The following is a 14,587-nucleotide window of genomic DNA, read 5'->3' as shown; positions in this document are numbered from 1 at the left end:
GGGTGAACTAGGACACGAGATTGTCGTTAAAGCACAGTTACAAATACATACTACATTTCATGAAAATAAGACAGCAATGACTATAAGAAACATCACTTCATTTTCCTCTAAGAGAACATTCTGCCAGTGAAACCACAAAAGCCATTAGCTATAAAATATGTCTCAGCTTTAGATGTAAATTTGAAAAAAACGCATATCTCAGACTGAAAGGAAATCTGTATGTTAGAGGAAATACAAACATTGAAAGAACACACGCCGAGGTGTTAACGGTGATGTACTCTTTGGGTAGTAAGATTATAAGGCTTTCTTCCCCTGCCCCTTTATTCGTATTCTCCAATTTTCTTCAATGAACATTATTAGTTTTAGAATCAGAAAATGAGTTATTCTTAAAAAACTGGTATCGCTGGTTAAACACTGCTTATGATAGAGGCCGCGCATCCCTTGCTCCAGGTAGAATGCTGCTTCGTGCAGACATGGCCATGAACTCTCCCACATTCCTGTCCACCCAGCTGTGAATATGTTAGTAAGTATCTTTCAGTAAATTACTCATCTTAGTAAAAGTTGACAAGTAGTCTAATTATAAAGAAAATATCAAGGAACAAAAACTCTGAAACTGGCAACAAAGCATTTAAAAACTCTGGCTCTCACTGTACCTGGGTCCATTATAGTAGGAGGCAGATGTCCTCATGCTACAGAAAATCGTGGGGGGTGGTCCCCAAGCTACAGAAGATCGTGGGGAGTGGTCCCCACGCTACAGAGAACTGTGGGGAGTCATCCCCACGCTACAGAGAGCCGTGGGGAGAGGCCTGGCCTCTGCAGCCCCCGCCCTTGAGTGGAGCCTGCCACTCACAGGACCCTTCCACCTCAGCGTGGTGCTGCAGGCATCACAGACAACATCTCAAGTCTCAGGGCTCTTGCATTTCATTTTGCTTTTTTACAAGCAAAGTAATCCAGAGGAGGACGTTGTACACATTTATGAAGAAAAGGGACACTTGCACCTTGAGGTCTAAAGTCAGAACTCTTCTGGTCTGATTGGTATCCCCTACCCAATGGAAAGAGGCAACACATGAGCTGTTGCTGAACCAGGTCCTGACAGCTGCCTTGTCAGGCACGCATCAGCTTCTCTCACTTTTGAAATCCAAGTGGAATATCCCCCTCCCCAAATCTTTTGTGAATACAGCCATTAAATGAACTAGGGGGGATAAAATCTCTTTGATAAATGAAGACTTACTCGAATTTTCTCAATCTCCACTTTATTAGCAGCCTGCTGCTTCTCCAATCTTTCACTCAACTGAGAGCAAATCTAAGGAAACAAACAGGGTATTCAAATGACAGTCTCTTCAGCAGTGTCATAATCTGCACAGTCTGGGCTCATGGTGAATTCTACAGTGGAGGCTGGACCATGAACTGAGACAGTACTGAGCGGGAGGGGGCAGATGACAGGTGGGCAGAGGGTGCTCTGGCTCCGTCACCTCCGCATCCATCAGCCCAGGACCTGCAAGAACCCGTCAGTGCCAGAGTGCACTCGAAGGTCAATGGTACAGACATGCCGGACTCTGGAGCCAGCAAGAGAGCCCAGGACAGAAGGCACAAGGCCAGTTCAGTTACGCTGTCAGAATGGACCGGCTGGGGGGCAGGTGGCTCCGCATCACAGGACCACACATCAACAGCCAGAGTCTGAAGTGCTCCCAAGAACCAGGGTAGCCTCCAGGGATTAAGTGCCTACTTGTGTGAGGGACCTAGGCCAGGGGCTCCACAAACAGCTCTGGACTCCTCACAACAGTTCTCCAGGAGAGTCACGAGTCCCCCTGTTTTATAGCTGAGAACCAGTACGGTAAATCATCCAGAAGCACAAGGACTCTTGCAGGGCCAGTGGCTGAGTGGGGACACGTGGGGGTGTGGAGAGGAAACCTCTCACGCAGGCGAGCAGAGCACCCAGAGCATGTGGCCCACTTCCGGGGCACAGACCCACCTGCTTGTAGTCGCCAATGATAGAGCTGTTTTTTTTAATCTCAGATTCTGCCTTGTCCAGTTCCCGACGGCACATTTCTTTTAACTGCGCACAGTAAGAAAAGCAAAGGTGACTGACGGTTGAGGGAGACAGACAGGAAGCCCCGGCAGGAGCTGTGTCGTGCTGCGCTGACCCCACAGTCCCAGAGGGGCGCTCCTGTCTCCTCCCCTTTCAGCAGTACGAACCCTACTCCTGATGCCGGGAGAGAAGTCAGAACATCCGACATCATCAAACCCTGCTTCAGGTGGGCCTTTGGCTGAAGTCCCTGTCAGTGCAGCCCACACTGGGACCCTGGGCGGAGGACGTAACAGAGCAAACGTCGAGGAGAAGCTGATGGGAGCACGGCTGTTCCTTCAGCGCCTCGGGGGTTACGTGGGACGTCCCCGTCACCGCTCACCTCGGGCCGCCTGACTGAGATGAGAAGCAGGTGGACAGTGAAGCAGAACCAGCCTGCCCAGGGCGCAGCACCCGAAGCTCTTCCTACCCAGGGACTGTGCTCAGGACAAGCCTCCCAGAGCTGGCTCTGTGGGGAGATAGCTGTGGACAGGGCAAGTAGGGGAGGAGCCACACACTGTGAGACGTCTGCTTTCCTTCCGCAGAAATGCTAACCTTTTTGGTCACACTCAGATGCTGACACACAGGAACTTCTGCCCCAGTGAAAGCGTGGGCTTTGCCTCACTGTCTCCTACATTTTAATTATTAAGAACCATTATGTTGCTTTATTCAGTAACTAAAAAAGGCCTTTGGAGAGAAACTGAAGCCAGTTGTCCCCAGAGTTCTCCAGGGCCAAGAGAAAGCCAGCAGTGAAATCCCAGCTCTCAAGCATCTGCAAGACACACAGGAGTGTGGGAGGGGCGATGCTCGCCGTACCTGAGCAGACTCTTCTTCCAGCCTTCTTTTCTCTTCCTCTGCGTCAATCAGCTTCTGTTTGGTCATAAGCAGCTCCTTGTTCAGTGCATCGGCCTTTTCCTCAGCCTGAAACGTTTGAGAGATGCTGTTACAGAAGAAGTGAGAACTGAAAGGGTCTGAATTACGCAGCATAGCCCAACTTTAGGATGAGGAGGAGACTGTGATGAAAAGAGGGGCTGTGATATGCTCAAGGTCACACTGAGAGGACACTTGGGCGTAAGTGCCAGGCCATCTCCTGCCCAGCGTTGTGTGGGGCAGTGGCTAGGCGCTGGCCTCCGGCATCAGCCAGCCTGGCCTCGACTCCCATCACTCCCTGACTGTGTGCCACTAGGAAGAGTCACAGAGAACCCATCGGAGCTTCAGGATCTTCATCTGAGGGAAGGCATGGAAAGGATTCCACACAGTTCTGCTAACATGTAGCAGACACTTGATAAAAGGCAGCCATCATTATTATGAAGACTCAGAATTCTGGTTTTCTTCTCTGAACTCTCAGGATTTTCTCTGCTTCATCAAACACGTTCTGCATTTTGCTCTCGTTCTCATCTGACAAAGGAAGGCACCTCCTTCCTGGCACGCTCTTTTTCTTACCTGAAATGACCATCTTCCACCCTAGTTTTTTCTAAAGCACACACAAGTCTGGTGGGCAGATCTTTGGGTCCAAGTGAAAATGATTCACCTGTACCTGACCCACAGGTCCATTACCCTTGAGTATCCCCTGATAACTGAAGAATGAGAGACTAGCATGTGAGAAGGCAGGCAAAGAAAAGGGGCACAAGCTAGATATAGAGCATCTTTGCAAGTTCCTCACATGCAGCTTCCCTTGACAATGGATGGTGGTTCCCTGAATTTCAACAGTATGTCTGAGGTCACAGAGCTAAGTGTATAACAGTCCCTGCGCCTGCTACCACATCACTCCTCAGACATGTTTTCTTTGGGAGGCATAGGTTCCAGGGGGCTGGGGGCTGAGGCCTTAAGCGGAGAATGAGAACGGCACGCCATGCAACTCAAAAAGCCATTCAGTTCAGTTGCCTAGTTGTGTCTGACTCTTTGTGACCCCATGGACTACAGCACACCAGGCTTCCCATCCATCACCAACTCTTGGAGTTCACTCAAACTCATGTCCATCAAGTTGGTGATGCCATCCAACCATCTCATCCTCTGTTGTCCCCTTCTCCTCCTGCCTTCAAACTTTTCCAGCATCAGGGTCTTTTCCAATGAGTCAGTTCTTCGCATCAGGTGGCCAAAGTATTTGAGTTTCAGCTTCAGCATCAGTCCTTCCAATGAATATTCAGGACTGATTTCCTTTAGGATTGACTGGCTTGATCTTGCAGTCCAAGGGACTCTCAACAGTCTTTTCCAACACCACAGTTCAAAAGCATCAATTCTTCGGCACTCAGCTTTCTTTATAGTCCATCTCTCACATCCATACATGACCACTGGAAAAACCATAGCTCTGACTAGACGGACCTTTGCTGGCAAAGTAATGTCTCTGCTTTTGAACATGCTGTCTAGCTTGGTCATAGTTGTTCTTCCAGGAGCAAGCATCTTTTAATTTCATGGCTGCAATCACCATCTTCAGTGATTTTGGAGCCCAAGAAAATAAAGTCTGTCACTGTTTCCCTTGTTTCCCCATCAATTTCCCATGAAGTGATGGGACCGGATGCCATGATCTTTTGTTTTTTGAATGTTGAGTTTTAAGCCAGCTTTTTCTCTCTCCTCTTTCACTTTCATCAAGAGGCTCTTCAGCTCCTCTTCACTTTTTGCCATAAAGGTAGTGTCATCTGCATACCTGAGGTTATTGATATTTCTCCTAGCAATCTTGATTCCAGCTTGTGCTTCATCCAGCCTGCCATTCTGCATGATGTACTCTGCATATAAGTTAAATAAGCAGAGTGATAATATACAGCCTTGACGTACTCCTTTCCCTATTTGGAACCGGTCTGTTGTTTCATGTCCAGTTCCAACTGTTGCTTCTTGACCTGCATACAGATTTCTCAGGAGGCAGACAAGGTGGTCTGGTATTCCCATCTCTTTATGAATTTTTCAGTTTGTTGTGATCCACACAGTCAAGGGCTTTGGAGTAGGCAATAAAGCAGAAGTAGATGTTTTTTTGAACTCTTTCTTTCCTGATGATCCAACAGATGTTGGCAATTTGATCTCTGGTTCCTCTGTCTTTCACAAGTCCAGCTTGAACATCTGAAAGTTCTCGGTTCCTGTATTATTGGAGCCTCACTTGGAGAATTTTGAGCATTACTTTGTTACTGTGTGAGAGGAGTGCAACTGTGCGGTAGTTCGAGCATTCTTTGGCATTGCCTTTCTTTGGTATTGGAATGAAAACTGAACTTTTCCAGTCCCGTGGCCACTGCTGAGTTTTCCAAATTTGCTGGCATATTGAGAACAGCACTTTAACAGCATCATCCTTCAGGATTTGAAATAGCTCAACTGGAATTCCATCACCCCCAGTAGTTTTGTTCCTAGTGATGCTACCTAAGGCCCACTTGACTTTGCATTCCTGGATGTCTGGCTCTAGGTGAGTGATCACACCATCATGATTATCTAGGTCATGAAGATCTCTTTTGTATAATTTTTCTGTGTATTCTTGCCACCTCTTCTTAATATCTTTTGCTTCTGTTAGGTCCATATCATTTCTGTCCTTTTTTGTGCCCATCTTTGCATGAAATGTTCCCTTGGTATCTCTAATTTCTTGAAGAGATCTCTAGTCTTTGCCATTCTGTTGTTTTCCTCTATTTCTAAGCCATTAGTTACTGGCAAATTGCACATACTTGTGATTAAATGGGGTCTTGGATTAAGCCTGTCTTTGCTGGGGAGTGGCTTATCTTCTCCTCTAGCTCAAACCCAAGCAGCAACTGAGAGGGAAATGAGACTCAAACAACAGAGGAAATAATATGGAGAATGAAGTCCTGTTAAAGATTTTGTTTTACTTGAATCAACAGAACATCCTGTCACCTCTGTCTCTCTCTCTAAGACCTGGGTAAAGCCTCTGAGCAGTAACCTGTAGCACACACATACATTCTCTCAGTTACTCATCATTACTCACATGGGAGGTAAGACTGATTCTAACAAGTACAGGACAGCTGGCTCATGAAGGGGGTCTTCTAACCCAAGAGTCTTCCTTGCCACCCTGGCTCCAAAATTTAGAAAAATGTTAGACAGGCAAGTGATTCCCCCAAGCTTGCACAGTGCGTGTGGCAGAGCTGGAATTCATGCTATAGGAGCTGACTTGCAATGCTGTGCCCCTTCAACAGGAAAGTGCACAGAGGCCACTGGGCGGGCTGATGGTGGTCCTCTGAGGGCACCACACTCGCTGCACCATCACTCTACTTACATAAGCACAAGAGGAGAGAACATGTGGGATAAACACAAATCCAGAGCTCCACTTCCGGTCATGGAGGACTAACCAGGACTAGACTCGCCCACCCCCTGTAAACAAAACACTGGACAAAATATCTAAAGCTACCATCTATTGACCCTGAAAACCAAAGCAGAACTGTGGCTCCTGGGAGAACAGAAACAAGCAAGATTCTACCACCACTCTGGGTTTCTGCCTCGGGGAACATTCTGGACCAAGGAGCAGGGTGAGAGGTTCTACACAGAGCATACCTCAAAGGGTTACAGAGACAGAGCCAGGGGCTCAGAGAGGCTTTGGCAACTGAAAGTTGTGGGTGAGAGCTCTGGAGATAAGAGAGCTCCAGAACCACTGACAGGGCGGCAGAAGAGAGAACATGAAATCATGAAAATACCCAATTAAACCAAAGAAGGCAGAAAAGGGGAAAAAAAGAAAGAAAAAGCAAATACAACAAATGGGGAACAAACAGCAAGGCGGTAGACTTAAGTCTACCATATAAATAATTACATGAAATGTGACTGGTCTAAACACTGCAATTAAAAGGAGGTTGTCAGACGGAATTTGAAAAAGCAAGATCCAACTATATGCTGGTGACAAAATCCCATTTTAAATACAGAGACATAGATATATTAAAAAAAGAATGGAAAAGGATATACCATGCAATACTATGAAGGCTGGAATGGCTATATTAGTATTAGGCAAAGTAGATTTTAGAACAGAGCATCACCAACGACAAAGAGGGACATTCCATAGCACCAAGAGTCACTCCTTGAAACCTGAAATGTATTCATAAAGTCAAATTAAAAGAAACAGAAACTGACATAACAGAAAGGAGAAACAGATTAGGGCACAGAGTTACACATTTCCTCACCATTCTCTCAGTGAATGATAGAATAAATAAGGAGATAAGCAACAAGTCTACAGGAGATTTAACCAACAGTGAGTCAACTGGATTGAAGTGGTGTTTACACAACACTCCACCTACAACAGCAGGACACACGTTCCAAGAACACGTGGCACATTCAACCCAAACGGACCATGGAAAGTCCCCAAATAAAGCAGAAGTATGCTTTTCATGTTGCTGTTCACTCATTAAGTCCTGTCTGAAGTTTTGTGACCTCAAGGACTGCAGCAGGCTCCTATGTACTCCACTAGTCCCCAGAGTCAGCTCAAATTCATGTCCTCTGAGCTGGTAATGCTAGCCGATCATCTTAGCCTCTGTCACCCCCTTCTCGTGCCCTCAATCTTTCCCAGCATCAGGGTCTTTTCCAATGAGTCGGTTTTTTGCATCAGGTGGCCAAAGTAATAGAGCTTCAGCAACAGTCCTTCTAATGATTATTCTGAGTTGATTTCCTTTAGGATTGACTGGTTTGATCTCCTTGCTGTCAACGGACTCTCAAGAGTCTTTTTTCTGGCACCACAATTTGAAACCAAGAATTCTTCAGCGCTCAACCTTCTTTATGGTCCAACTCTCACATTTGTGCACGACTACTGGAAAAAAACGCAGCTCTGACTATAAGGACCTTTGTCAGCAAAGTGATGTCTCTGCTTTTTAACACACTGTCTAGATTTGTTGTGGCTTTTCCTCCAAGGATATGGCTACCCACTCCAGGATCCTTGCCCAGAGAATTCCATGAACAGAAGAGCCTGGTGGGCTACAGTCCATGGGACTGCAAACAGTTCGACATGACTGAATGGCTAACACTTTCACTCTCCACTTTCACTTCCTACCAAGGAGCAAGCATCTTCTAATTTCTTGGCTGTAGTCACCGTCTGCAGTAATTTTGGAGCCCAAGGAAATAAAATCTGTCACTGCTTCCACTTTTCCCCCTTATATTTGCTATGAATTGAATTGCCAATATCCGCTGGATCATCAAAAAAGCAACAGAGTTCCAGAAAAGCATCTATTTCTGCTTCACTGACTATGCCAAAGCCTTTGACTGTGTGGATCACAATAAACTGTGGACAATTCTGAAAGAGATGGGAATACCAGACCACCTGACCTGCCTCTTGAGAAACCTATATGCAGGTCAGGAAGCAACAGTTAGAACTGGACATGGAACAACAGACTGGTTTCAAATAGGAAAAGGAGTATGTCAAGGCTGTATATTGTCACCCTGCTTATTTAACTTATATGCACAGTACATCATGAGAAATGCTGCGCTAGAAGAAGCACAAGCTGGAATCAAGATTGCTAGGAGAAATATCAATGAACTCGGATATGCAGATGATACCGCTTATGGCAGAAAGTGAAGAGGAACTAAAAAGCCTCTTGATGAAAGTGAAAGAGGAGAGTGAAAAAGTTTGCTTAAAGCTCAACATTCAGAAAACGAAGATCATGGCATCTGGTCCCATCACTTCATGGGAAATAGATGGGCAAACACTAGAAACAGTGTCAAGACTTTATTTTTTGGGCTCCAAAATCACTGCAGAGGGTGACTGCAGCCATGAAATTAAAAGATGCTTGCTCTTTGGAAGAAAGTTATGACCAACCTAGACAGCATATTCAAAAGCAGAGACATTACTTTGCTTTTTAAGGTCCGTCTAGTCAAGGCTATGGTTTTTCCAGTGGTCATGTATGGATGCGAGAGTTGGACTGTATGGATGTGAGAGTTGGACTGTGAAGAAAGCTGAGCACTGAAGAATTGATGCTTTTGAACTGTGGTGTTGGAGAAGACTCTTGAGAGTCCCTGGGACTGCAAGGAGATCCAACCAGTCCATACTGAAGGAGATCAACCCTGGGCTTTCTTTGGAAGGAATGATGCTAAAGCTGAAACTCCAGTACTTTGGCCACCTCATGTGAAGAGTTGACTCATTGGAAAAGACCCTGATGCTGGGAGGGATTGGGGGCAGGACGAGAAGGGGACGACAGAGGATGAGATGGCTGGATGGCATCACGGACTCGATGGACGTGAGTCTGAGTGAATTCCAGGAGACGGTGATGGACAGGGAGACCTGGTGTGCTGTGATTCATGGGGTCGCAAAGAGTCGGACATGACTGAGTGACTGAACTGAATTGAACTGAACTGGGCACCTCATGCGAAGAGCTGACTCATGGGAAAAGACCCTGATGCTGGGAGGGGTTGGGGGCAGGAAGAGAAGGGAACGACAGAGGATGAGATGGCTGGATGGCATCACCAACTCGATGGACATGAGTTTGGGTGAACTCTGGGAGTTGGTGATGGATAGGGAGGCCTCCTGTGCTGCGATTCATGGGGTCGCAAAAAGTCAGACACGACTGAGCGACTGAACTGAACTGATGGAACCGGATGCCATGATCTTAGTTTTTTGACTGTTGAGTTTCAAGCCAGCTTTTCCACTCTCCTTTTGCACCCTCAAGAAGCTCTTTAGTTCCTCTTCACTTTCTGCCATTAGAGTGGTATCTTCTACATATCTGAGGTTGTTGATATTTCTCCTGGCAATTTTGATTCCAGCTTGTGATTCATCCAGCCTGGCATTTTGCCTGATGTACTCTGCATGTAAGTTAAATAAACAGGGAGACAATATACAGCCTTGTATTCCTTTTGCACCAGTCAGTTGCTTCCCGTCCAGTTCTAACTGTTGCTTCCCGACCTGCATATAGATTCCTCAGGAGACAGGTAAGGTGGTATGGTACTCCTATCTCTAAGAATTTCCCACAGTTTGTTGTGACCCACAGACACTTGTACAGCAGAGAGTCAAAGGCTTTAGCATAGCCAATGAAACAAAAGTAGATGTTTTTTTCTGGAATTCCCTTGCTTTTTCCATGATCCAACAAATGTTGGCAATTTAATCTCTGGTTCCTCTGCCTTTTCTAAACCCAGTTTGTATATCTAGAAGTTCTTGGTTCATGTATTGCTGAGCCTAGCTTGAAGGATTTTGAGCATAACCTTGCTAGCATGTGAAATGAGCACACTTATACAGCAGTTTGAACATTCTTTGGCAAAAGTATGCTTTAAAAGTATTAAAATCAGGAAAAGTATGTACCCTGATGGCAAATGAATTAAATCAGAAATCAACGAACAGAAAAACTTCAGGATAAACCCCTAATAGTTAAAAATTGAACAACACAATACTAATTAACTCAGAGATCAAAGAAATCACAAGAATTGAATGAAAATAAAAACACAACACATCAAAATGTGTGAGATGTAGCTGAAATAGTGCCTCAGTCTTTTTAAAAAGACTAAAGGTCCAAATCAATGACTAAGTTTCCTGTTCAAGAAGCTAGAAAAAGAGCAGGTTAAACCAAAAGAAAAGGAGGAGATAATAAAAAGCAGAAGTCAATAAAACAAAAAGGAAGAAAGTCAACAAAACCAAAACTCTTCTAGTTAGATAAAGAAAAAAGAGAAAAGACACAAATTACCCATATCAGGAATAAGAGAGAAGGCTTCAACAGATCCTATAAACATCAAAAGAATGAGGGAATATCAACGATTTTTAATGCCAATACATTTGACAACAAAGATGAAATGGTTAAATCACTTGAAAGGCACAAACTATAAGGATCTACACATGAAGATTTAGGAAATCTAAATAGCTCTGTATCTGAAAATAAACTGAAATTATAATTAAATAATTTCCGGTTAAGAAAACTCCAGGCTCATGTGCCCTCACTAGGATATTAAATCAAAGATTCATTCAAGTAACAATCCCACATAAAATCCTTAAAAAAACAGAAGGGAGTACTTCCCAGTTCACTTTAGAAGGCCAGCATTTCCCTGATATCAAACCCATATTAAAACATTAATGAAACCCTATAGACAAATATTCGTCTGGAACACAAAAATCTTTAATACAAATAAAAATCTTTAAATAAAGAAAACCTCAAGTTTCTTACGAATGCAGAGTTTGCATACAGTGAAAAACAGCAAATAATCACCTCAACAGATGCAGGAAGACCATTTGACCAAATTTAACAGCCACTTATGATAACAACTTTCAGCAAATAGGAAGAAAGGAGAACTTCCTCAGCTTGATCTACAGAAAACCTGGAGCTAACATCTGGAACAAGGCCCACTCTCACATCCACCATTGTTCCCAGGGTCCTAGTCAGTGCAGGAAGGCAAGGGGAAAAAGGCAGAATGGCTTGAAAGGAAGTAAAACTGTCTTTATTCAGAGATGACATGATTATGTATGTGGAAAATCCTAAAAAAACAAACAAGAAGGCTACTAGAGTTAAGTGAATTTAGCAAGGTCACAGGATGCAAAGTCAAGTAATCAACTGTATTTCAACTGTATTTCTAGAGACCAGCAATACGAAAATTCAATGAAGAAAATGATGCCTATAATAACAGATCAAACGACGTGCACATCTTGTAAACAGAAACTAAAAAAGATCTAAATTAATGAAGACTGTACCATAGTCATGGACTGGAACGTCCACGGATTATTTAGATGTTAGTACTCCTCAAGCTGATTTATAGAGTCAACACAACCCCACTCAAAATCCCAGAAGGCTTTTATTTTTAGAAGTTGAGAAACTGATTCTCTTATGTATATATAAATGCAACTTACTTACAATAGCCAAACTATTAAAAAAAAAAAACAAAACACAAAGTTGGAGGATTCACATGACCTGATCTGAAGATTGGTAACGCTGCAGTAATTAACACAGTGTGGTACTGGCATAAGGATAGACATATACATCAATGGAGCAGATAGAGAATCAAGAAGACCCATACATACAGGGTCAATCGATTTTTGATAGAGCCCAAAGTAATTCAATGGGGAAAGCTTAGCAACTTGCTCAAGGTCAGAGAACTAGAATGCAGGGGAGCCAGAATTCAAATCCCAGCAGGTGTGCCACAAAGTTTGTTTCCATCGCTCTCACATTATGTGGTCTCAGCGTAGAGAGCAGCCATGCAGGAGAGGACGCAGATGGGGCCTTACACAGGTTCCCTCAGTCTTGAGCACCAATGTCAAGCCCCATTTCATAGAGGAGAAGGCTTGGGTGGGGTCACCTAGAGACTCAGTGGCTGACTGGGGATTTCTCCATAGCTGCTGTGTGATGGACAAGTCACAGAAGTGACAGGTGAGGAATAACAAAAATGACAGAAAATTAACTGGAAATACAATGAGGGTTCTGGAAATCCTATAAGCTACAAACCAGAGCTTTTCTCTGGGCTGCAGAAAGGGAAGTATGAAAAGGCATGAAGAAGTTCTTTCAAAAATCTAACACCCTGAAGTCAAATAATGGTGAAAAGACCGCACATTCTTCACTTCAGAACCTAGCTGATTTTCAGTGATGATCCAACAGAAATGAGAGAAAACTAACTTGGAAAGGGACTCAATGTTTAGTGCAAAAACATCTATCTTCTCAGCACTGGTAATGGCTGGACTTGGGACCTCAGTTTGCTATTTCTGAGCCCGAGAGGCAGCAGGGGTCCTGCTCCTCTGAGCCAAGAGTGTCAGGCCAGCTGGGTTTCAATCTAAGGGCTCTGCCACTGATTAACACTGCTGCTGCTGCTGCTGCTGCTGCTGCTAAGTCGCTTCAGTCGTGTCCGACCCTGTGCGACCCCATAGATGGAAGCCCACCAGGCTCCCCCGTCCCTGGGATTCTCCAGGCAAGAAGACTGGAGTGGGTTGCCATGTTCTCCTCCAATGCACGAAAGTGAAAAGTGAAAGTGAAGTCACTCAGTCGTGTCCGACTCTTAGCAACCCCATGGACTGCAGCCCACCAGGCTCCTCCGTCCAGGGTATTTTCCAGGCAAGAGTACTGGAGTGGGGTGCCATTACCTTCTCCACTGATTAACACTGGGACTGTGTAAGCCATTTAGCCTCTTCTGGCCTCCTCAGTGAAACTGCATCCTTGTTAAATCCTGGAGGGTCTAACATTAAGTACAGAGCACTGGGCAGCACCTGGGACTCCCTAAGGGCTTAGGAGACACTCCGAAAGATGTCAGTACATTTTCAGTGTAGTTATGACATCAAATCACAGCTTCTTGTTTCATATTTACTCTGGAGGCAGTGTGGCATCACAGATCAAGCCTGGGCATTCCAATTAGATGCACTTGGGTTATATTCCTGGCTCTGCTTCTTCCTGGGTGCCTTCCTCTCTAAGAGATGTAATATGAACCAGTAGATACCGCCATCTCTTTCTCTTCATCTAATGCGCGAATTACTTGGAGAATCTAAGGAAAGTGTAGACTGCTGAAGAAATACAGTAGCACACAGGATTTTCATACATGTCTGGTAGATGTCAAGACCTTGTGAAGTTCATATATCCTATGGGGTTCAACATATTATGTAAGTTCCTTGTAAACCCTCAACAGTATAAGCCTGTCTCTAGAAAAATCAATGAGCAGAAAAGTGACAGGAAAATCTAAGTCAGGTGCTGCCAAACTCTGTCCAAGCGCCAAATCCAGCCTGCCACCTATTCTCCTAAATAAAGTTTTACTGGAACACCGCCATGCTCATCTGTTTGTTTACTGTCCATGGCTCCCTTCTGTGACAATGGCAGAGTTACCCAGTTGCAATAGAGACCATACGGCCCACCAAGTCATGTCTGTCTCTATAGAAAAAGTCTGCCAACGTCTGACCTCAACCATGAATGAGAGAGTGCACTATGGGAAGCCTGCAGTACAGAAAATGGACAACACCCTGCCAGGAATGCCATCAGCTCAAACTTTTCAAGATTAGGAGAAGCAAAGAAAAACAGAACATCTGCCAGCAGAGATTCCTGATGAAATCGCAAGCTGCGGAGGCACTGGGCTTTATTACAACTGGCAATGGTTATGCAAAAGGCACATGATATCCAGGATGACAAAATCTGTTCTTGTCTTAGGGGTAAGTTAAGGAAATTACAGTGATTAAATGCTACTGACAACTGTAATAGCTCAAGAATCAGCCAAAGAGGTCTTTCAATCAATGTCTGGAGAGGTGTTCAGGGACTGCATGTATAATGAGAGAAGAGTGTGGAAAGGAGGGCTTAATGAGATCATCGATGACCCCTGAAGGAAAGGAAGGAACAGTACCGACAAGAGGAGGTCCTCATAAGAGGGAAACACTAACTAGAATAAACATGAAAACTTCAGGATTTCACCTGATTAAGGGAGAAGTGTCTCAATGCAAGCATCTTTTCAGACAAGGGAGACTTACGTTATCCAGGTCTTTTCGCAGTGCAATCTTGCTGGTCACCAGCTCATGGGCTAAGTCGTCATTTTCCTGTTCCAACCTCATGTTAGCTTCTTGTAGGCGCCTATTCTCTCGCTGATGGGTGGGGAAAAACCAGTTGCAGACATAAAGATCAGATGGAAATGACAACTTTTCAGGTTAACCCTCAAAACTAATTGCTGAGGCCGATGGGAATCCAGGGAGAT

The 14,587-nt window shown here is 44.6% G+C and overlaps 1 protein-coding gene across 4 annotated transcripts in view; it reads right to left on the bottom strand.

The window, feature by feature from the left end:
• The window catches only part of RABGAP1 (RAB GTPase activating protein 1), a 161,533-nt gene that overhangs the window by 3,597 nt on the left and 143,349 nt on the right, over positions 1-14,587 (bottom strand). For all 4 annotated transcript variants that reach the window (XM_040225081.1, XM_040225080.1, XM_040225082.1 and 1 more), the window contains 4 exons: positions 14,367-14,477; positions 2,882-2,986; positions 1,973-2,056; positions 1,232-1,303 (listed from right to left, as the gene is read on the bottom strand). In XM_040225081.1, coding sequence (XP_040081015.1) covers positions 1,232-1,303; positions 1,973-2,056; positions 2,882-2,986; positions 14,367-14,477 — 372 coding nt within the window. The remainder of the gene's footprint in view (positions 1-1,231; positions 1,304-1,972; positions 2,057-2,881; positions 2,987-14,366; positions 14,478-14,587) is intronic.

This window comes from Oryx dammah, unplaced genomic scaffold (genome assembly GCF_014754425.2).
Source record: "Oryx dammah isolate SB20612 unplaced genomic scaffold, SCBI_Odam_1.1 HiC_scaffold_25, whole genome shotgun sequence".
NCBI classification, from domain to species: domain Eukaryota; kingdom Metazoa; phylum Chordata; class Mammalia; order Artiodactyla; family Bovidae; genus Oryx; species Oryx dammah.
The sequence above is the reverse complement of the archived record's forward strand: the minus strand, read 5'-3'. Positions and strand labels throughout refer to the sequence as shown.